The 22,036-nt window shown below is 41.6% G+C and overlaps 3 protein-coding genes across 4 annotated transcripts; 2 read left to right on the top strand and 1 right to left on the bottom strand.

Annotated features, from left to right (window-relative positions):
* Positions 1 to 2,281, bottom strand: swsap1 (SWIM-type zinc finger 7 associated protein 1). The gene is made up of 2 exons (XM_075454346.1): positions 1,456 to 2,281; positions 1 to 871 (listed from the first exon to the last, which is right to left on the bottom strand). Exons 1-2 carry the CDS (start codon positions 1,726 to 1,728, stop codon positions 320 to 322), a joined length of 825 nt encoding a protein of 274 aa, XP_075310461.1. The 5' UTR covers positions 1,729 to 2,281; the 3' UTR covers positions 1 to 319.
* Positions 1,853 to 9,509, top strand: znf653 (zinc finger protein 653). The gene is made up of 10 exons (XM_075454345.1): positions 1,853 to 2,354; positions 2,511 to 2,551; positions 3,614 to 3,931; positions 4,050 to 4,615; positions 4,698 to 4,875; positions 6,375 to 6,465; positions 6,618 to 6,735; positions 6,844 to 6,958; positions 7,219 to 7,318; positions 8,207 to 9,509. The coding sequence occupies exons 1-10, from the start codon at positions 2,071 to 2,073 to the stop codon at positions 8,382 to 8,384; spliced, it is 1,989 nt and encodes a 662-aa protein (XP_075310460.1). The 5' UTR covers positions 1,853 to 2,070; the 3' UTR covers positions 8,385 to 9,509.
* Positions 9,510 to 13,508: 3,999 nt separating this feature from the next.
* tspan34b (tetraspanin 34b) lies at positions 13,509 to 21,834 on the top strand. Of its 2 annotated transcripts, XM_075454506.1 has the most exons (9): positions 13,509 to 13,716; positions 13,795 to 13,867; positions 15,748 to 15,825; positions 19,070 to 19,285; positions 20,495 to 20,569; positions 20,664 to 20,771; positions 20,857 to 20,988; positions 21,095 to 21,187; positions 21,293 to 21,834. In XM_075454506.1, exons 3-9 carry the CDS (start codon positions 15,769 to 15,771, stop codon positions 21,350 to 21,352), a joined length of 741 nt encoding a protein of 246 aa, XP_075310621.1. In that variant the 5' UTR covers positions 13,509 to 13,716; positions 13,795 to 13,867; positions 15,748 to 15,768; the 3' UTR covers positions 21,353 to 21,834. The 2 variants fall into 2 exon arrangements, with proteins under 2 accessions (XP_075310621.1, XP_075310620.1); XM_075454505.1 differs by having other exon boundaries at positions 13,509 to 13,867.
* Positions 21,835 to 22,036: the final 202 nt, after the last annotated feature.

Raw genomic sequence — 22,036 nt, forward strand, 5'->3', positions numbered from 1 at the left:
GATTTGTCTGGTTGTTGTCTGTCTGTAGTTGAGATTTTTGTGCGTGTATCTTGGGTCCTGTTGTTTTGTTGTTTGAATGGAAAAATCAATAAAAACACTTTGATTATTATTTTCATTTTCAATCAATGTAAATACTTTCAAGATTTTATTAATCTGGTGAACACATTTTTACAGTATCTAACACAGAAATCAACCTAATTGAATGTACAGCCAGAACTGATGAGATAAGCTTAAATAACAACTAAAAAGGTTTTTTCATGCGGCACTGTAATAGATGAGTTATGGATATTTTTAATAATCCGCATATGCTAAAGTCTTTTCAAACTAACTTGAACTCCATTAAACCGTCCGGAAAAACGAAGAGCTGCCACTCTTGAGTTAAACGTGGCGTGTCGTCTTTTCCAAAAGAAAGCTCTGTGATTCCTCTCTCAGAAAGGTAAATGTTCCAGACTTCCTCTGCTGCGGCCGCTGCAGCTTCATAGCTTCTGTCCTGATCCAGAGTGCAACGGACCTGGAAATAGCGGTCAAGGACATCAAGAGTGGGGTCTGTGGCGGAGGCATCCCTGCCGTCTTGCCCGGTGTCGACTTCTGACAGGAAGGAGGCGATGACGCGGCAGGGGGCTGAGCTCGGTCCCCGCTGATCCAGGACTTGCGTGAGAAAAGCTGCGGTGTCGCACAACAGCGCAGACAAGTGTGCAGCACAGGACTGCTCCCCGGACTGAAATCCACTATGGCTGCCGCCTGCACGGCTGCGAAGGAAGTCCTCCAGTCTGTCGATGATGATGACTGAGGGAGGTGTGGGGGACTCGTGCAGGCTGGCAACCTGCTGGAGCAGCTCATCCAGTGTCCGAGGATAGCAAAATGTGATTTTCTTAAAAGTAAATACAGACAGAAATCAGATTACAGTTGAGACTAACGTTACAAATGATAATAATTGTGATAATAAACGACAAGTTCTGCATTTCTGTTTGAATGAACTCATTAAGGAGTGCATTTCTGCAACACTGCAAAGATCTCATTTTTGTGCCCAGATCACATATTATAATTCATTACTGATGGATACATGAACATGTATCAACTATGAGAATGGATTTGACTGAGCGTATCCAGGGCTGAGCTTCTAAGTGTGTACTTTACCTTTATCCTAAGTCATGGATACAATTGTTTAAAACAGTGCAAGTTTGCTGCTGTAAATGTCTTTCAAAAGTTAATAAATGGATGGTAGTCCATCTAAAAAAAGACCAAGCCAGTGTTCTGCAGGAAGAGAATATATTGAATATTTATTTTGTATGACCAGGTTACCTCGAAACATGTCCTCAATAAAGCGTCAGCTGTTCTGGAAAAGAATCCGTGTAATTTTCTGCACAATTAGCACAACCGTCATTGGCTAAAACTACTTACAACTTTTAGAAACAGGAACTAATGTGTATCATTTGAGCGTAAAGTGAACTCTACCTTTAAACTTTCTGGGCTCAGACTAGGGACGCATCTCTGCAGTGACACTGGAAGGCTCTGGATTTGTGTTTGGGCGAAAAATACCACTTTCACCCCCATCTCTGAGGCGGCGGTCACGGCCGCCAGCAGCAGCACGGAGCGGCTGACGCGGCGGTCTCCCACCATCAGGGCGCTGCAGGGGGCTGCTGGTGGCGGAGGGCTGACTGTGAGGACCTTCTTCAGACATTGTTGTGACATAAATGTCCTAAACACGAGTGTTAAAATATCTGTCATTGCCGACACTGCGACAATACCCTTTTCAACGTCTGAAAATGAGTTTCAAGCTCAAGATTCCCGCGTCTGTGTACGTGTTGCACATCGGTGTTCGTGCTGCCGTGGTCCGGGTGGAAGATGTTTTTTTCAATGCAATGTTCCGCCTCGGTCTACCCTGTCGTGGTATTTTGGACTAGACGTTAGCATTTGGTATAACTATAATTTAGAGACCACTGAAGTTCGGTTGACAAGCTCGTTAGCTGGTGGCCACAAGCAGAAAAATCCATTCTTTTAGCGCTTCCTGTGAGGATTGACAGAACTTCCGGAATATTGGCTACTACAACATCAGCTGTTAATGCCAAGATGGCGCATCGCCCGGCAGACGGTCCCCTGGACGATCACCAAGCCGGGGACCTAGGTGTTTTGAGGCGTTGTAGGGGACGGCCCAGACTCACGGACTCCGACCGGGCACAGAGGCGTCTTGAATCCCGAAAGAAGTACGACGTCAGGAGGGTGTACCTCGGAGAGTCCCACAAGCTGTGGAGTGAGCTCCGCAGACGGACCAGTCTGAGTGATGCCGGGCTGGCAGAGTATCTCATCCTGCTCAACTCCACGTTCGGAGAAAAATACCAGCAAGAATACTGCGGGTAGGAAAGGATACTCTTGTTTCTTTGAGATAGCATCTAAAAAGTGAGTGTTTAGCTTTGACAGAAGCCACTGTAATATTGACTAGCCATATACACCCTGCAGATGTAAACACATGGTTTTATTGTAAATAGTTTTGTTTTTTTAATGCTTTACAGGAAGAAGACGGTGCCAGAGGTCTCGGGACAACAAAAAAGAGGTGCGTGTTGCCTTTAGGATTAATTAAGAACGGGGATATCTGGTTGTGTTCAAACTATGTTACCTGTTTTCTTACATGACCGGAGAGCAAAGTGGATGCAAGCAGCAGGTTCATTTATTTCTCTGCAGAATAAAGCTGTCACCCTGAGGTTGATGTTTGCTGATGTTTAATCAGTGAAGAAGAACAGCTCATCCTGCTTCAGTTCATTTCATAGAACAGGCAAACATTTCCGACATGAAATCTGACGTTTTTATGGTTGCTTTCGTTTTTGGTTTACATTTAATTCAAATGAATCTCCCAGACTTTCCGACAAAAGAAATTAGTAGCAGCAGTTAGTATTTTCCACCATGTTCTGACATTTCATAGCAGTTAAAGTCAGTCTCTCATCATTGAAACACCCCCTTTTGGCCATATAATGCCTCTCTTTTAGCACCAGCAGCAGAACAGCCCCAGAGCTTAATGCTAACACCACCATACTTAACCATCCAGGCGCAAAAGCTTACATCTGTGATGGCATGGAGGTGCACCAGACTTTGCGTTGTGGATGACTTGCACATGTGTGAAAGTGGCCCTGATAAAGTGGTGTATATTGGAATTTCGGAGACGTATGCTGCCATCAAGATGACGTCTTTCATAAGGAGCTCTGTGGTTATTTCAGCAGGACAATACCAGGTTTAATTCAGCACGGCTTCTAACAGTGTGGCTTCATAGACACAGAGTGTGGGTATGTGCGTTTGACTGGCCTGCCTGCAGACCGGAAGTGTCCCATGCCAAATACGTATAAAGCACGATGAAGAAGGGAATCGGACTACAACGACTGTTGAGCAGCTGAAAACTTGCATTTCATCAAGAATGGACACAGATTCTCCTGAAAACTGTGACAACTAGAGTCCTCTGTTCCCAAAATGATTAAAAAGTGTAACGAATGGGAAGGGTGAAGGACTTCCTTGGAATAAAAGTACAGACCCATTAACAAATAACAGGTTTTAAGTTTTCATAAAATGTCCTTACTTTTATGAAGTCCAGCTCAACTTCATCACTAATAACTTTGCTGTCCCGCAGGTAGGAAGCAGTGTGTATCTAGCCTCCAGAGCCTTGTGTGTTGGTACCAGGAGCACACGCGCTCCTGCCCCCACGAACCCCAGCTCAGAGCCCTGGAGCCCCAGGCCAACTTCTCCACTGCTGCTATCTGGCAGTGTGACTCTGATCATTCCTTTGTGCAATACCTTTACTCACCACTGAGGGAGACGAGTGACTCTGAGCACGAGGAGACAGAAATCGTGGACAGTGATGGAGAGTTTGCGGACAAAACAGACATGCCGCTGTCCAAAGGCACCGCAAGCAGACAGAGAAGAAAGGAGGCTCACAAAAAATTCACAGGTGCAGCATGACTTCTGAGTCGCTTTATACCGTTGTTGATATCATAAATAGTTCATCGTTTTATCACTAGCTGCTGAATCCTAAATTCTTTCATTATTATGTTCCCTTTAACTTGTAGATGTCGGAGAAAATGTTTCTGAGGAACGGCGTACAACCATGAGCCAGACTGAAGAAACTGTAGCTCTAAACCACCAGCCGGTTCCAGAGGCTTCTTCCAGGGATGCTCCTCTGACAGGGCGGCCTGACTGGGAGATGGAGCTGGTGCAACAGCAGGGCTCCCTCACGGCAGAGTTGGACTCCATGCCTGTGGAGGAGGAAGAGGACAACGACGTGGAGGAGGAGGAAGAGGAGGAGGAGGAGGCCGAGGCCGAGGATCTGAGGCAAATCAAGCAAGGAAGGGAAAGACAGGGGGAGAAACTCAGAGAAGAAGAAGAAATCCGGTCTGTCGGACATGATTACCAATGCATTACGGCTTCTTTGGCTGATCTAGAGAAGGGGGATGAGGACTCGGTGCTGTCGGAGAGCTTAAATGGTTCAGTGCCGCTGGATGCTCAGCTGGAGCTGTCAGTCCCGACTCCCATGCAGGTACACCAGCAGCCTGAACTGTTTGACCCTGAGGCTCTGCAGACAGTGGTGAGTGGCTGTGAGATGCCTCACCAGAGGGCGGCTGTGGATGGCTCACAGGTAGGTGAAAGAGGGGCCGTAGACATTAAGGGCTTTGCCATTGCTTTTGTCCCCCCCTAATTGTTGCCATTGTTTTTCCCAGTTGATTATCATCACCGGTCCCAGCTATGAGGCTTTGGCATCAGAGGGAATCCAGCTCAACATGGGCAACGGAAATGTGGAGGAAGTCACCTGCTCTGTCATCGGAGGTGCCGATTACAACCAGGCGTGCACCCCCGACTCAGAAATCGGAGCAGAAGAGGATGAAGACACCATGACAGGTGTGCTGCACTTTGAGTTCAAACTTTCTGGACTCTGTTCCCTCTTTGAATTATTTCCAGACAACAAATCTACTGTCGGATGTAAACTCGAGCACTCAGCTAATTTTTATTAGTACTGTGGCCAAGTTTTTTTACTCCACTGTGACCACTTGCTTTGTTGTCAAGGGGGGCTTTATAACGTACTACTCCACAATATTTTATTCACATGTACTTGGAAAAATCAGATGAAAATGTAGATTTCATACAAACATTTTATCTGTTCCTGTACATGACACACAGCCAGGATCATTTCATATTTCTATGCCCAGGTTTACCCTAAGTTTTATACATTCCCTTACCAAACCTTGAAAAAGTGAATAACTTTTGATGTTGTTTATGGGACGCAGTCCTGGTGTGGTTTTGGTAAGTTTGTGGAATGTCATAAAATTCATTTCTACCCAGAGCTGCATACAATTCTCGCTAAAGATTCTCATAGCGGAGAAGGTCTGGACTCTGTGGTGGCCAACACTACTGTGAATTTTTTTTTTTTTAAATGACGTCTCGTACTTCTTAAACAACTGTCACAATTTCAGCCTGACGTATCCTGACATTGTCGTCTTCGAATGTGTCAGTATCATCGGGGGGGGTTCTAAACCTCACCAAGTGAAGCAACCCAAAGATGGCTTTTACAGGAGGCTCTTGGTATGATGCGTGCAACACTTTGTCCACCTTTTTTCTTTCATTAATGCGCCTGCTCTGGAACTCTGGAATCACTCTGGAACAGAAATTAGGAAAGGAAATGATATTGCTTCAGTATCAATTATTATAAAATAAAAAGAAATGTGATTGTTATAGATGGATGGATAACAAGATGACTAGAAAATGAAAATGAGCTGAAAACATTTAGAAAGCTGTGGTGACGCAAAGTGAGGTGTGGTAGAAATCTTCAGAGATCGCCATGAATGGACGGGGGTGTTGTTTTTGTGGCTTGGCAACAACTTGGCTGATAAGTGCAGACACAGCGTGACATGTCCAGGATTACAGTGTTTGCTGTTAACAAGCACTGGAATTCCTCCTCATTCACTGTTGCATTTCATAGTCTTAAAGCTAAATAGCAGGAGTTGTTTCTACAGCCATTTTTTTTTTGTGAAAAAGGATGTCGGCTTCCTGATAATTCCCGCTGTGTTTGTCCATTTTATTTGCCAGTGACCTCACATTGCCCATGATGGTCAAGGGAAGAACTGGTTTAAGCTTCCTCCTCCCTTTTCTCTGTTTTGTTCCTGCTCGGTGTCCTAGACATCTCCTCTTTAACTAACCTGGATTTGGTGCCTGCTTTAAAAAAAAAAAAAAAAGCACAACAGCCAAACTGTTTTCAAGAATGTGTGTTTTTACAGAAAAGAAGCTCAGGAGAAAATCTCTAAATGATGCAGAGCTCCTCTCAGCACTGGCAGACTTGGCTAATGTGATAAAAGTCCATTTTTGACATTTTCTGTGTGGAACTTTCTCCTGTTTTTCTGCAGGTTTGAGTGACAAACAGCTGCTGCAGCCCACTGTTGATACTTTAGAGCTGGGTGGCGGTGGCGACAGAGAGGTGCAGAGGTGTCTGAGCAGGTTTGTGGTTCCCATAATCCACATGATGGAATTCTCCTGCTAAAACTGAGAAATACCAAAGATCCGTGAGATCGGCAGCTGTCGCGATCCAGCTTTTTAACCGCTCTCCTCTTGTCATCCAGCAATAAGTCCACAGTGTGTGTGTTTTCTAGTGTCAAGTCAAAGAGAAGCAGACGAGGCCCAGTGATAGAGGCTGACGGGATGCTCAAGATGTTCCACTGTCCATACGAAGGCTGCAGTCAGGTCTATGTAGCAATAAGCAGTTTTCAGGTAAATCATACACACACACATATAAGATATACTGTATTTTTTTAATTCCTTACTTAACAAACTTCTGTTCCTTTGCAGAAGATTAAAATAACCATTTGTTGTCTGCAGAATCACGTGAATCTAGTTCACAGGAAAGGCAGGACCAAGGTCTGCCCTCACCCTGGCTGTGGGAAGAAATTTTACCTGTCTAACCATCTGCACCGCCACATGATCATCCACTCAGGTGAGCTCCCAAAGACTGCCGTGACTTGTCAAAAATGGCACCTTTAATTGGGTTTTTTTCACTGGTCAGACAGCAGCATGTTAAAAAAAAAATTTAATTGAAAAAAAACCGCACAGAAGTAAAAAAGTAAAAAAAAAAAAATGTATAGACGCAAAAGATCTTCATTTATGAAGCAGGTTATTACACGTGATTGCACATTATAACATGTGAATGAAAAAATGCGTCGTATAATTTGAAAGAAACGCCGAATATATCCACAGGGGTCAGAGACTTCATCTGTGAGACGTGCGGAAAATCATTTAAGCGCAAGAATCATCTGGAGGTTCACAGGCGGACCCACACAGGAGAAACGCCCCTCCAGTAAGTTACCGGTGTTTTTGGAGCTTGGCTTCACAGATTCAGGGCCTGAAAAAGTTCAGACACAAATTCCCTGTTTCTGTTGTTTGTTGTTTTTTTTTCTTTTTATGAAAACTTGAGAAATTTACGTTTTATTGGTGACTTTGAAAGTGGCAGAACAACTTCTGTAGTTGGTGTGTCACAAGTGTTTTCTGATTGGATGAAGCCTGAACTATTTGTAATGATTGTTCATTATTAGCAAATGTGCAGTTACCACTTTTCACCAGTAGGTGGTGGAGTTGTACCACACAGAGGGATTCCAACATAAACTTAAACTATAAATACTCCTAATAACTTTTACCGCAATGAAACTTTGTGTTATACGAACAAACTTCTACAAATGTTTGGTTTATTAGTTTCAAGTGGTTTGTAGGCACCCACCACTTATTTGACTCACCTGATAAACAAATCTTGAGCAAAGAAATCGCAGGGAAATATCTATCTTACTGTTGTCTTTGTAAGACGGGATTGTACGGGGGCAAACAGGCAGCATGTAGCATTAAATAATGCTGAAAATAGGAGAGTGCTAAAGTGCAGCAGAGGATTTGTAAGAGAAAATAATAGGGGCAGCAGTTTTCACATCTTTAGAATTCAGGTCTATGATTTTAATCTAGTGTTAGAAATTAGAAGCTGTGTAGATATTTGTTTCTGGGAGCTACCTGTATATAGGACAGGGCCAACAATCTTTACATGATTGTCACTCTGCTCTTATTTGCTCTTTATCTGACATACATTTTTTTTCCAACTTTTCACTTCTGGTAAATAATACACCTTTTTGTTTACGCCGCAGCAATTTAATATTAAGATTTCATTTGATTCTGTTTTCCTTGCATCAACATCGTCATCTGGCAGATGTGAAATCTGCGGCTATCAGTGTCGGCAGCGCGCGTCACTCAACTGGCACATGAGGAAACACACCCCAGAGGCCCACTACAACTTCACCTGCGATTTCTGCGACAAGAGGTTCGAGAAGCTGGACAGTGTCAAGTTCCACAAGCTGAAGAGCCACCCAGAAAAGCAGACGACCTGAAGTGCCTCGGAGACGGGCAGCTGAGCGAGCGCAGGTTGGTCGCCGGAGACCGAAGGAAGACTACGAGTGAAGAGAGCGACCTTCCTTTGATGCGCGCGCGTGTGTGTGTGTGTGTCACACCGCTCATGTCCACGGTGACGTGAGCGCCGTCTGTGTTCAGACGAGGCAGAGGTGGGAGGAGCTAACAGCTGTGCAGGACGCAGACTGTGGCAGACTGGAGGTTGATTGTGGCTTGATCATTTTGGACCTTTTACTAAACTACTACTCCTCCTGAGTGATTTTTATGCAACTCTTTTGCAACATTAGCAAACTTACCTTTTGTGGATTTCTGTTTTTTTTTTTTTTTGTTTGTTTGTTTGGTTTTTTGTTGCACCAAAACTATAAAACCAACAGCGTCAGTTCTGAAGTAAGCTGCAGATCTCTGCATTGAGGGCCAACTACATTATTACACGCAGGAGTGATTTTTACTCTCGAGCCTGGTGGCATTTCACGCCATTGTAGTATTTTAGCATTTCTCCTGTGTGGGAGCCAGATGAGAGTATCAGCCTACTTTTAGCAGCGATATTCATAGAAAATGATTTCCTCCAAACCTCTCTGTTGGTACGGAAACTGAGAGCAGCGTCTTTTTATCTCCATTCCACGTGGTGATCATTCTATTATCTTGAGATAGTTTTCACGTGGTCACAAATTAATTTTATCTTGTTTTCTTGACGAATTGGCCTTTTTGCTTTCTCAAGGTAACAGCGCGTAGTAACCCGTTATCATGAGAAAATTAGCTTGTGTTTCTCGAGATCACAAGGTTACGATGGCGAGGTTTAAAAACTACCTGGTTCCTGTGTCAACGCCAAAGGCATAAATGTGTCAGTCTGTTTGCTGCACTGGGTAAATGTCTGTTCTTGAGCACAGACGGTGGCGCAAACGGGCATGAATAAGAGTTTAACCAACCCTGCGACACTTCAGCCAGCAGCTGTTTGCGGTGACATTAATGAAGTGTAATAACCTTGAAGAAAAGAAGCCGCCTTATCTCAAGATGACAACTTAAACGTGTCCATTATCAGAACAAAACGGCCATTGTTATCTCAAGATGGTGGCATTTTAACCCATTTTCTTCTTTTTTTTTTTTTTCTTTTTTCTTTTTTAAAAAAGCGTCTATAACTCGAGGCAATGATGATGTCGTTTTTAAGGGATGGCCTCTCTTGGCTTCTGCAGCAACATTTGGTGGGGTTCTTTTTAAGAATTAGGCATGATTTGAAGGCGGCTGTTCAGTCCTTTTAATACACAACCAGGAAAGATTAGTGATTACAAACCATTGTGATGGGAAAGTATTAAGACTACATGACCAGTGTCTGTTAATGCAAAATTAGGGCTTTGAAACTGACTAAGATTTGACATTATGCTGCTTTAGGTTGTAAGATTTCTTCACATTTACAGTGAACATGTGTTGTTTTGGCCAGGAGAACAATTTCCATGTTTATTCCTACTGACTGTTTTTACAAGCCCAGCGCTCTGGCTCACAGGCTGAGTTACAGAGGCATACGAGTTGAATTTAGTTGACACTTCTCAGGAAAACTCACCTCAAGTCCTTTTTTGTTTCCTCTGTTATTCTGTTTCTGAGCAAATGCACTTTTTCCTCTTTAAAAAAAAAAAAAAAGTCACAGTTGTTGAGTAGTGAATCATTAAAAAATGTGGGGTTTTTTTTTTTTTTTTTTTAAATCAGCTTTTTTCCTCATTGACGATGGTGTAAGTATTCTTCCTCTGACATCATGCACTGAGGGGAATGTGTGACAAAGTGTTGCTGACTGCAAAAAAAAAAGGAGTTTACCTCATGGGATGTTTGACTTTTATAGGTCACATTAAAGTACTGAGATAAAAATGAGACGTTCAAAAGTCATCAGTTAGAAATTTTAGGATTCTTTCAAAATACAGTTGTTGAGCCTGGCCCATTCCCCAAAAGTACTTAAGTGTAGTAAAAGATGTGACGTTCACTTAATTTAAATATTTCATCACAAAGTGAGTGATATGAGGCCAAAGACTTAACTGCAACCGGGTTTCTTATTAGTTTGAGTTCGATCTCCTCACGTTGTACGTTGAGGCCCATTTACACGGACATTTCATCACAAGTCAACGCACTGTGCTCTATAGAAACATTTACACTCCCAACATGTCGCTGACTTCTTTGAACAAACGCCAACAAAATACTGCAGTAAAATGAGTTGACTAATGGAGCAAATGCGTTGGACTATTTGCATGCACACAAAGCTGTGTTTGGACTGAGCAGGAGCCTTCCTTTTGTCTGGATTCTACATCAAAAGGAGCCTTTTCTGTGCTGAGGCTTTGTGCAAACCTGCAAACCTCCAGCACGTCAACAAGGTAAATAAATTCTTTTATCTTATAGTGGCATGCCATGGAAAAAACATGCAAGAGTACCCCTGCCTGTGTGTTACGCTAGTGGTAATCTGACCTGTTCCGTGCGAGATGAATGAATGAACCACTTTGTCCAGTTCAGACAACGATAGAATTTTTGTTTCCCCTTTTGTTTTCATTTTGGTTTTGAAGTGACTACTAAAGCTTGCCTCAGTTACTTTACGAACATGAAATTTAAGTTTTACATCAAAGCCCAAAATAACTTGTCTTGATGATTTATGGCTCAAACTATCCAGAGCGATATTGACATTCTCCCTAAAAGTTCGAATAATTACCATAGTTATCTGATCAACTGTTGACCAAATCAAGCCAAGTGTGTTAAATTCTAGAGTTACTCATCAGAGTTACAAAGAAAATTATTTTTAATGTTTACAACGGCAGGTTGGGTATGTGAGCCACGACACAGTCATGGTTAGATAATACAGTTAAGGTCGGGTATATCAGCCATGGTTGAACAATACACGGTTTGATAATACAGTTAAGGTCGGGTATATCAGCCACGGTTGGACAATACACGGTTAGATAATACAGTTAAGGTCGGGTATATCAGCCACGGTTGGACAAAACACGGTTTGATAATACAGTTAAGGTCGGGTATATCAGCCACGGTTGGACAATACACGGTTTGATAATACAGTTAAGGTCGGGTATATCAGCCACGGTTGGACAATACACGGTTTGATAATACAGTTAAGGTCGGGTATATCAGCCACGGTTGGACAATACACGGTTTGATAATACAGTTAAGGCCGGGTATATCAGCCGTGGTGCAGCCATGGTTGGACAATACAGTTAAGGCCGGGTATATTAGCCATGGTGCAGTCATGGTTGGATAATACAGTTAAGGCCGGGTATATCAGCCATGGTGCAGCCATGGTTGGATACTTCAGTTAAAGCCGGGTGTATCCACCGCTGTTGGACAATGGTTGGACAATACAGTTAAGGTCGGGTATATCAAAACACAGCGCCTGCAGTGAGGCCACAAGTGGCTCTTAGAAAGCATGTTGCTATGCACAGATGGATAGATATATGCTCAGTCACCGTCATTCAGAGCACAATCACTCTGTTTTGTCACACGGTAAAGGCAATGTGCCTCTTCCTGGAGGTTTACACACACATTTGAAAGTGCCAATCTTGAAGTGACTCTGAAAACGGATGGTCTAAAATGTGTTCATATGAGTTCAGTCTTGTAGAACTCTCCAAAAACAATGAAGTGTATGTGCACCAGTCCATATATTCACAGGTAGTTAGTGGGCTGTGTTGTTGTAGTGCACCATTCGCATAACAAGCGTGTAGCCTCTGAGTCATAACTGGATGGGCAGGCTGACCATATTTTCTATGCAAATCAGCACAATTGTCGTTTTTTTTTTTTTTGTTTTTTTTAATGTAATTAGATCCCTCTAATTTAAAGTATTTAAACTTCCTGGTGGCTTCATGTACAATACGTGGTTGGACAATACAGTTAAGGTCGGGTATATCAGCCATACGGTGGAGCCAAGGTAGTGATATAGGTTTTTGGAATATATTTTCCGTGACTTGTCACACCTTGTATGTAGTGTGAAAACCAGAACAAGTATAAATCAAACGTTCAAGATCAGATCAGTTCTGAAAATAAAAGTAAATTCCAATGGAAAAGCACTTGCCTTACGAAGCACATTTGTAAGAGACCTAAAAGACCTAAGACCTTTGCCTTGGCCTTAGATTTTGATGTCTTCTAGCTCTTTTTTTAAGTTAGGAGCAACCAATAAATGTAACATCCAAATATTATCTGTAAACATGAAGCTCTTTATGAAAAAAAATATATTTTTTGTCCATATATGGGGACTGATAACCAGAAATGTGATGTCCACATATTTGGACGCCAGGTTGTAGGAAGTTAATCACCAACCAATCTGGAATTAGGGGGGTGGGTGAGGTCCAACTAAACTTTACCCTTTTTGGGAAGCACAGCTATGGGTCAGCCGCAGTTGGTTAGCTATTAGAAAAATCTGATTGCTGCATAAAACTGATAATATCCACTGTTCAGTCAGGCTTGTAAAAGGCAGGATAAAAGCTTTTTTCTAGAACTGATCGAGTCTTGTAGATCTGATTTGTTCTTGTTGACATATTGATTTGACTTGTTTTCACTTTTTTTGAATAAGCCGATACAAGTAAACAAAACGTACGTCTCTATCTTAGCTCCATTGGCACCAAGATTCCCGAATACAACTAAAGAATTTAAGGATCTCTTGCCAAATAGAAAGGCCACGATGAATAAGTGGTTTCACTAACTTCATAACTGAGGCACAACAAGCATGTCTCACTCTTGTTCGTAACTTTTCCGTTCCCTTGTGAACATTTGGGTTGGTGTTTGCTTTTGTTTCCTGTGTTTGTAGCTTGTCGTGTAATTTAGTTGAATTTTCTTAAAGTGCAGCATCACTTGGCCTTCTCTCTCCTCTCGCAAACTGGTGGAGAAATGTCCTTCTTTTCCACTTGTTTTGACCATTTGTATGTCTCATTGAGCTATTTCAGTGGCTACAGCTACATCTGAAATCACACTGGAACACAAAGCATCTTCTGCAATTGGAGGAAGCGCTGTCCTATTGTTCATGTACAGTTTTAGCACTTAATTGCTGAAGCTTAAAAGTCTTGGGATTGGTTTGTTGTACTGTAAGTGTGCTGGTGCTCCTACATTCAGGTGATCTCTCTCTTTCTTTCCCTCCCTCTGTCGGGAACTAGAAGCCAGGCTCCATGGTGATATGTTATTACTCAGTTGCTTTGGTCACACCCACACACTCCTCCTCCCTTCCCACTGCTTATAACAAACGGGGAGCCTTAAAATAAGAACACACTGATGAAAAAGTCCCTCTGAGGGTTTAGCATGTTTAAGAGTGACAGCAGCCATTGGAAGTAAAAGACTGCTTTTATTGTGAGTAATTTGCTGGAGACAGAAGAATAATACACCCCTTTGTTACTGTGACCTCATACTGTTCTCTCACAACAACAGCCTCCGTCAGAGTAGTGAAGGTCGAGACTTTAAACCAGCCTCAGAGCACTTCCCCGGGCTTCTCCTGTGACAGGTAAGAAGAAGAATGACTTAACTTTGGCTGATTGTGATTTAAACTTATACACAGGACTTACAGTGTTAGTTTATTTTTTTTTTGGGTCTTGTTATTTTACTTGTGCCGTACCAACATAGAGAGGGATCCATCCAACAATGATTCTTTGTCTCGTGAGACCTGCCCGCAATTATTCCCCTGAATGGAGTCCTTTGAGATTTGTCTGTCAATGTTCTTTTTTCCCTATTCTTTTTTTTTTTTTGGAGGAGGTTTCTTTGTTAAACACAGTTTGGTTTAATAGAATTAAGACAATAAAATATAAACAACTTTGTCTACTAAAACATACTATTAAGTGTTAAATTATTTTTTATATTGGACGCTGTGACAGAGAAACCTGTCTGATGGGTCATTTTTCTGTGAGATTTGCTTGTGACCGTAGCTTGTTAATACATTACCAAGCTAACTCCTTTGTGTCAGAGTGCAATTGCTGACCAGAAGGAAGCTGTAAAAGCTCCGGGTAGTGAAATGGTAGTGGGAGTTTTGGGGAGTCAAGGCAACAGCTCATTATACTTCACATCCTGGCCCCAAATGTATGATTAACTTGATGAGCAGCAGCAGCAGCAGCTTGGCTGTAGGAGCGAGTGGGTGAAATGAACTGACCGACAACTTCCTTTTTTCGGATATTTTGGTGTTTTTGTGTAGGATGTTGATGAATTTAAAAATAAAAAAAACACAGCGGCTGCAGTGAGGCCACAAGCGGCTCTTAGAAAGCATGTTGCTATGCACAGATGGATAGATATGTGCTAAGTCACCGTCATTCAGAGCACAATCACTCTGTTATGTCACACGGTAAAGGCAATGTGCCTCTTCCTGGAGGTTTACACACACATTTGAAAGTGCCAATCTTGAAGTGACTCTGAAAACGGATGGTCTAAAATGTGTTCATATGAGTTCAGTCTTGTAGAACTCTCCAAAAACAATGAAGTGTATGTGCACCAGTCCATATATTCACAGGTAGTTAGTGGGCTGTGTTGTTGTAGTGCACCATTCGCATAACAAGCGTGTAGCCTCTGAGTCATAACTGGATGGGCAGGCTGACCATATTTTTTTATGCAAATCAGCACAATTGTGTTTTCTTTTTTTTTTTTATGTAATTAGATCCCTCTAATTTAAAGTATTTAGACCCATATTGGCTCTGCACCATTTTCAAGTCTTAAGATTTTAAATATTACAAAGTGTTTGTTTTGGAGCTGAAAAATTGCAGGCAAAGCAAACATTTCAATGTCATTGTTTTTCATCTGTTACTCCCGGGTTTGGCTTCATTATTTGTATACTGACGGCTTGTTGATTTGCGAGGGGAAAAAACCCCCAAAACTTTTTCCGAAAATATCGAGAAGAATACTTCCTCAATCGTTCACCTTGCTTAAATCGGCTCACCTGTGACCCTTGACGATTGACCTGTACCGCAAACTTCCTGATGGCTTCATGTCCTCCAAAGGTTTGATGAGTTATTAAGCTCATGAAGGGAAAAAAGAGAAACCGAGAAAGCCTCAGTTGTTTTCTCCACCCACCTCATCAAGTAAACGGCACTGCAAATGTATCACCTATTTTGCATCACATAATTGGCAAAGTGAAACAAAGGACATCCCAGTGGGTGGCTGTTACCGTGCACACAAATGACTCTTTCATGCACAGATATGATGTTGTCTAAGCATTGCTTGTGTGATTTAAAAAAACAAAAACAAAAAAAAAACAGCCAAAAATAAACTAGCTGAATGTGTCAAAGAGGATGCTCTGAGCTAGTCCCTCGTTCTAACTCATTAACACTTGAAAGTATGTGAAATCTATGGTGACTAATGTAGAACATCTTTAATCCATCTCTTTTTCCCTCCCTACTACAGGAAGAACTATCAGCTGCAAAAATGGGATGCTTTGCATTCCTCAAAGTCATGATGTTTGCTTTCAATGGCATCATCTTCGTAAGTAACACAATTCCCTGCTTAATTAGCACTGATTTAGCTCAGACTTCATTTTCCAGGGTAAACGAAGACATCTTTACAGTTTATTCCTGTGTGTATGTACAGAGTTTGACGAAAAGGCATTTTCCTGCTCTGCCGCTTTGACTTGGGACACGACACAAGAGAATCAGAAGCTTTCCGGCTTGATCCCACTCAGGGATTTCAAACTAATTTTAAGGACAATGGGGGAAAAAAAAAAAAATATATATATATATATATATATATATATATATATATATATATATATAGAAACTTCTCCATATTTTCAGTTTTTTTTAAGTTGCAATTTAATTAAAGATTGTGAATGCACAGTACGTATAATTATAGCTGTCTGACTATTTTGTTCAATTGAATTTCTGTTCAAAACAGGCCTCGTTTGAGAATGAGACCCCAAAGAAAGGGCTTAAATTTAAAACAAGGAAAAAAAAGTTGAAGTATGAATGATGTACACAAACATGCAAATAAAGTGAAAGAACGTGTTTAACCCAGAGACACAGACATAAATGAATGGCCCTGTTCAAAACCCAAGCATGAAGAATTTGCATTGGAAATGATTGTGATTACCATTTAAATGCCCACTACAGCAGACTTGGACTTCAATGTAGTTAAACTAGTAAAGTGCCATTTTATAAAAAACTTAAATCTTACAAAAAAGAGAGAGAGAGAAAATTGAAGAGGCAGAATCTGAGCGAGCCTAATATTCTGATTTAAAAAATGAATAACTTGATAAAATGCTAGATCCTACAGTTACCCTGCATGTTGTCACCTTTCATTAGACTGTGTGATGAATGTCCCCCTGTATTGTCACAGACTAAAGCTTGGTTTATGCTTCCGTATAAATTAGACACGGAAGCTACAATAGTCGGGTTTCCATTGATTGGCAAAAGAAATCTAAAGGGATCTTTTCAAAAACTAAAATGTGAAAAAAGACACTTTCATTAACTGGGAAGAAGAAAATAAACTAGGCTGCGTAATGCCACAAAGGAGAGGTATAGGCTGTGCTGCCTGGGTAGTTGTCCTAACTGGAAACAAACCTCCAGGAGGAGAAACAACAGCTGTGGTGACATCCACAAGAGAAACATTTTTAGGAATTTCTTTAATCTCTTAGAATATCCGGGACTTTAAATTATTCTTGGGAAGACGCTTGTCGGGTGCATGGCTTTCTTGCTTGCTGGCTCAGACCAGAGGCAACTGGGGAGTAAAGTCATTTTAATTTTTAACCTCTAATGTGCACTCAGTCTATCAGGAGACCAGGCTAGTGTGGCCTACTGTGCACCTTCCCTGAAATGCAACATGTCAGCCACTACTGTCGCTGGGTTTTTATTGCAGTTTTTGTTTCACATTTAGAAGATGTAAATTTAAAAAAAAGAAAGAAAACTGTCAGAATAGAGAAAATGCTACCGCAATGTGTTCTCAGGTGACTTGATTGGGGAATGGAGGCAACTTTTGCAAATCACATTCGGCATGACGAGGCTTAGGGCGAACTCACATCTACCTCGTTTGGTCCGGACCAAACGACCAAACGGACCAGATTTTCGTTGGTTCGGACCTTTTGGGATGGTCTGAATACAAACCACCGAACTCTGGTCCGGACCAAACAAGCGGACCGAGACCGAGCTGAAAGGTCGGACTCGGTCCGGATCAAACGAACCCTGGTGCGGATCTTTTGGAGGTGTGAAAGCAGACCGGACCTAATCCCAGACTTTTTGCTTTTTTGTACCTCGGGAGCATCCGTCGTTTGTCTGCTGCTAGGTAACAGAACAGAACGTCGTTCTTCTAATTACTAGACCGGCTGTGGTAAAGTTAACGAAAGACTGAAAATAATATTTCTAGACCGAAAATGAGTAGGGGACAAACGTGGGCCGAAGAGGAGACCCGTGCTCTTGTGGACGTTTGGGCAGATGCCCACATATCATATGTTGGAGGCACTCATAAAAACGCTGACGTCTTTGCCTTATTCACAGATAAGTTGAAAGAAAAATGATTCGTTCACTTACCAGAGCAATGCAGGCTAAAACTGAAAAAATTCCGCCAGACTTACATTAAAAAGCGTCCATGACTACATTCACTTTTGAACTTAGCACTTTGTGTTGCGCGTGTCGATTCTGACCAATAGGCGAACGACTTCAGGGCGCGTGGCTTTGTTGTCCGTTTACTGAAATGTACAGTCTGAAAGCGAACCGCACCAAAATGAAAAAAGAAGGTTCGGACCAAAGCAAGTGAACTATCGGACTTTCCTGGTCTGAATACGCCCTTAAAATGATTTTACCAGAACAACTACAACTGGATTTAGCATCGCTGTTCCTGATTTGCATTTAAAAGACGTGAATACGAAAAGGTGACTAGAAACGTCAAAAAACAAGAAAAACTTCCAAGAATGTAGAAAATATTTATACCTTCACGTGAAGTGTTTTTTTTCAGTGAGGGTTGAATGTTCATTAATCTCTTCAGCCCTGGAAAAACTTTGAGAATTAAGTCTGATCAGACACCTCCCAGATTTATAATATCCCATTTATTTCGGAATAAAGGCATTTGTGAAGAAGAGCAGTCATGGCAGTCCTCTACTGCTTTGCAATCACTGGCAACGTAGCTTAAACTCCTACTGGCAGGCAACATATGCGGCCTTGTTCATTCACTTTAAATCGATCAACGGAGAAGTGTCTAATTTACATTTCTCTTTTGCAGCTCTTCAAATTTTCAATTCAAATTCTTTTTGCGAGTGAATTGAGCACCAGAGGTGTGGCTGGTATGCTTGTTTAAATTACACAATTCTTCTGGGAAATCCGAGTGTAAATGGCTGTAATTTTACCAGGCTAGCTCACAATGCTAATGTAACTGCTACATTTAGACTTTTTCAACGGTCATCCATCATCACTCTTTTCTTGTGTTGAATTTCAGTGAAACTGACTGTTGATTCACATTTATTAGCTCCCCATGTACTCGCAGAATTGGAAGTTACATCCTTTTATGTCTGATTTTGGTTGCCACGTTTGAAGCACACCAATAAAAGCTCAAAAAGCATTTTGCTGTTACAGCAGATAATTGCAGACACATTATTATAGGTTACACTGTAGGCTTTGCATTGATCTAATGTGGAAACACAAATCAAGCTTAACAGCATTCCCTATGACAAGTCGTTAAATCTGTGGAGTGCTCCTTTAATCCTGAGGAATTGATCATTTTCTCCTCATTTCTCCCCTCTCAGTTGGCAGGGATTGCCATCCTGGGTGTTGGGATCTGGGTGAAGGTGGACACTGGCTCCATTCTCAACTTCCTCGGGAAAATCAAGGATGCACCAGCAGAGCTCAGTCAGGTGCTCAATGTGGGCTTCCTGTTGATTGCAGTTGGTGCTCTGCTGGTTGTCATCGGGTTTCTTGGCTGTTGTGGAGCCGTCAAAGAGAGCAAGTGTATGCTGGTGCTGGTAAGTTGTTGTAAGGGTTAAAATAGTCTGCCATTTTTATACCTACCTACTCATCATTTACTTCCTTGCTGAGAGATAGAAAAGAGGATTTAAACAAGTTTCATGTGTACATGCTAAATACTAGGGGAGATTTGGAGAGTCCATCTTTTCCTAAGGCATGTTGGCCATCTCACTTTGCAGTAAATCTCTAAAATCTCCATCAATCAAATCGGAGCACAAAAGGGAGAAATAAAAAAAACTGCACAATATTTTTGAAGTATTTTCAGCCTATTTTCAAGTTGTGATATTTTAGTTCCTTAAATCTTCTGAACTATAAAGCACACGCCAGAGTTTTGAGTATGTAATCTACAGCCGTCACTTATCGTGTTTATAAAACACAAAAACAACCAGGCAGTTCAATACGGCCACTCCGGCAAAGTCAATGAAGAAAATACAACGAAGAAAAGACATGTGAACAGGTAACAAGAACTCGAAGGCAACATCTCTGGAGACGCAGAGGCTTGAGCAAAGAATCTGGCGAAGACTGGAGATGCAAATACAGCTGAGGGTGACTGAGTCAGTAGATGCAGGTGTGCAGGTTGAGCAGAGAGCAGCTGGGGATGGAGGAAGGACAGCAGCGTCCTCTGCTGGACAGAAAATGTACCCAAAGAGGAAAGTCCACACCCAAAGCCAAAGTCATCCTGGGTGGGACTACTCCCATCAGGATGCGTCATCGCAGGATAAAGGCGATCTCTCAGATCAAATTTAGATAATTGATTTCATCAAAGGACCATCCATCTATTCTCTGTGTCCACTTTATCCCGTCCACGCACGCTCAAATTCACACCGACAGCACAGCTAATTTAGAATCCCCAATTAACCTGACATGCGAGTCATTGGAATGTGGAAAGAAACTTGAACAACATGATCTCCTCATATAGCTACCCAAAGAAGAGCTGCTTCTCTGTTTTTTTTCTTCTTTTCTTTCTTACATGTCTCTAATATACAAGCACCATGGTCATCAAAAATGACTGTTGACTACAATTTACATTTTTCATCTAGCAAAAACACATTATTCTGACTTGGGCTATTCCTCTAAAACATTTAACAGATGCACAGCTTGGAAAAGTTCTACAGAATGATGAAAAATGAGTCCGTGAAATAAGTTCAGATCATATTCACTGTTTGACAACCCTTCAGTAACATGCACGATTGTGATCTTTTCCTCAGTTTTTCATCATAGTCTTGCTGGTCTTCATCGCAGAGGTTGCGGGAGCAATTGTGATTTTGGTATTCAGACCTCTAGTAAGTCATTTAGGAACTCGGTCAAGCACGTAATCATTAGCAGATGATCAACCCAGATAATAAATGAAAAAACGTTTATATGCTTCTATGTTAGGCAGACGACTTGTTTACGAAGGCTGGGAGGGCAGCTGTTAAAAACATCAAAAGGGACTACGGGGAAAATCCCGACATCACAGGACTGTGGAATACGACAATGAGCACGGTACACAAACTCTTCTGAACTAATGACGAATTCTCTCTAACCCCGACAACTCCAAAGCTTTGAGTAACACGGACTCTCTTTGCAGTTAAAATGTTGTGGATTCTACAACTCCTCAGACTTTCAGGATTCTCCGTATTATACAGGCCACAACATGAAATATCCCCCGCAGTGCTGTCTGACTTCCAACCCATGTAATCAAACTGTGGCAGAAAGCACGGTAAGCACATCCTTCCATATAGATTATGCAAAAAAAAAAATAATTCATTTTCAAATACTGAATGTTAACATTCTCTTGACTTTTTTTTTTTTTTTTTTTTAATTAGACGATCCCTGGTTGCTTTCCAAAGATCAAGCAACTTATTGATGAAAACACAGTGGTTATTGTGGCAGTGGCCCTTGGGATCGCAGCCCTGGAGGTATGACACTTACTTCACAGCACGCTACAAAGAATTATATGGGGGATGAAAATGATGTTTTCTGATACACATTTGCTTCTTTACTAATATGTATTTCCCTCTCAGATATGTGCCATGGCTGTCTCAATGATCCTATACTGCAAAATAAAATCCACAATGGCCTAGCTACCCACAGTGAAGGCCTCGGAAGAATCGTTTTAATCACCGGAGTCTTTATGCTTCTGATATGGCCTCCTGCGGTGCCTCGTCACTCAATGACGGTGAATGTCAGGTCTTGTGCAATCAAGAACTACTGAATGCAATAACATATATTTTTTGTACATTTAAATCGATCTAATAGAATCACTTTATAAATATGAATAATCTTTTTCTGAAGAGCACTTCACTAAACAGTTATTGTAAATGTCAAGGAGAGCTACCGCCTTCATCACATGGCCGGCTAATGAGGAGTTCCATGTTTCAGTTACTGTAGGAATGAAACCACAGCTGGCGCTAGTGCTGGAGACAGAAAGCATTACTGTGAAAGTTATTTTTATTTTATTTTTTTTCCCATGATGTTGTTTGTGAGAAATGCATCATTTGTTCTATTTGTTTTTTTTCCGGAGAAGTGATTGATTTTGGAATAAAGTACACGTTTCCATGTAAAAGGCCTGTGTTTGTGAACCCTGGTGAGGCTGTTGCACTGTTTTCTTGTGTTTGTGGAATTTAGAATAGTCTTCAAGGGGAAGAAAGAATCAAACAAAAGATCTGCAACCTCTAACCTTTCACATTTGTCACACTTGCACAAGCATAAAAGTTTAAAGGAGCATCTTTTGCTACAGTTTAAAGGTAGGTCAAGCCTACAAGATG

This window comes from Odontesthes bonariensis, chromosome 21 (genome assembly GCF_027942865.1).
Source record: "Odontesthes bonariensis isolate fOdoBon6 chromosome 21, fOdoBon6.hap1, whole genome shotgun sequence".
Lineage (NCBI taxonomy): Eukaryota > Metazoa > Chordata > Actinopteri > Atheriniformes > Atherinopsidae > Odontesthes > Odontesthes bonariensis.

Coding starts and splice junctions, on each gene's coding strand:
- tspan34b (XM_075454505.1), top strand. CDS start 15,769: ATGGGATGCTTTGCATTCCTCAAAGTCATGATGTTTGCTTTCAATGGC. Junction 20,570..20,663: donor TTTTGGTATTCAGACCTCTA/GTAAGTCATTTA, acceptor CTTCTATGTTAG/GCAGACGACTTGTTTACGAA. Junction 21,188..21,292: donor TTGGGATCGCAGCCCTGGAG/GTATGACACTTA, acceptor TTTCCCTCTCAG/ATATGTGCCATGGCTGTCTC.
- swsap1 (XM_075454346.1), bottom strand. CDS start 1,728: ATGACAGATATTTTAACACTCGTGTTTAGGACATTTATGTCACAACAA. Junction 872..1,455: donor TGAGCCCAGAAAGTTTAAAG/GTAGAGTTCACT, acceptor TTTACTTTTAAG/AAAATCACATTTTGCTATCC.
- znf653 (XM_075454345.1), top strand. CDS start 2,071: ATGGCGCATCGCCCGGCAGACGGTCCCCTGGACGATCACCAAGCCGGG. Junction 4,616..4,697: donor CGGCTGTGGATGGCTCACAG/GTAGGTGAAAGA, acceptor TGTTTTTCCCAG/TTGATTATCATCACCGGTCC. Junction 7,319..8,206: donor ACAGGAGAAACGCCCCTCCA/GTAAGTTACCGG, acceptor GTCATCTGGCAG/ATGTGAAATCTGCGGCTATC.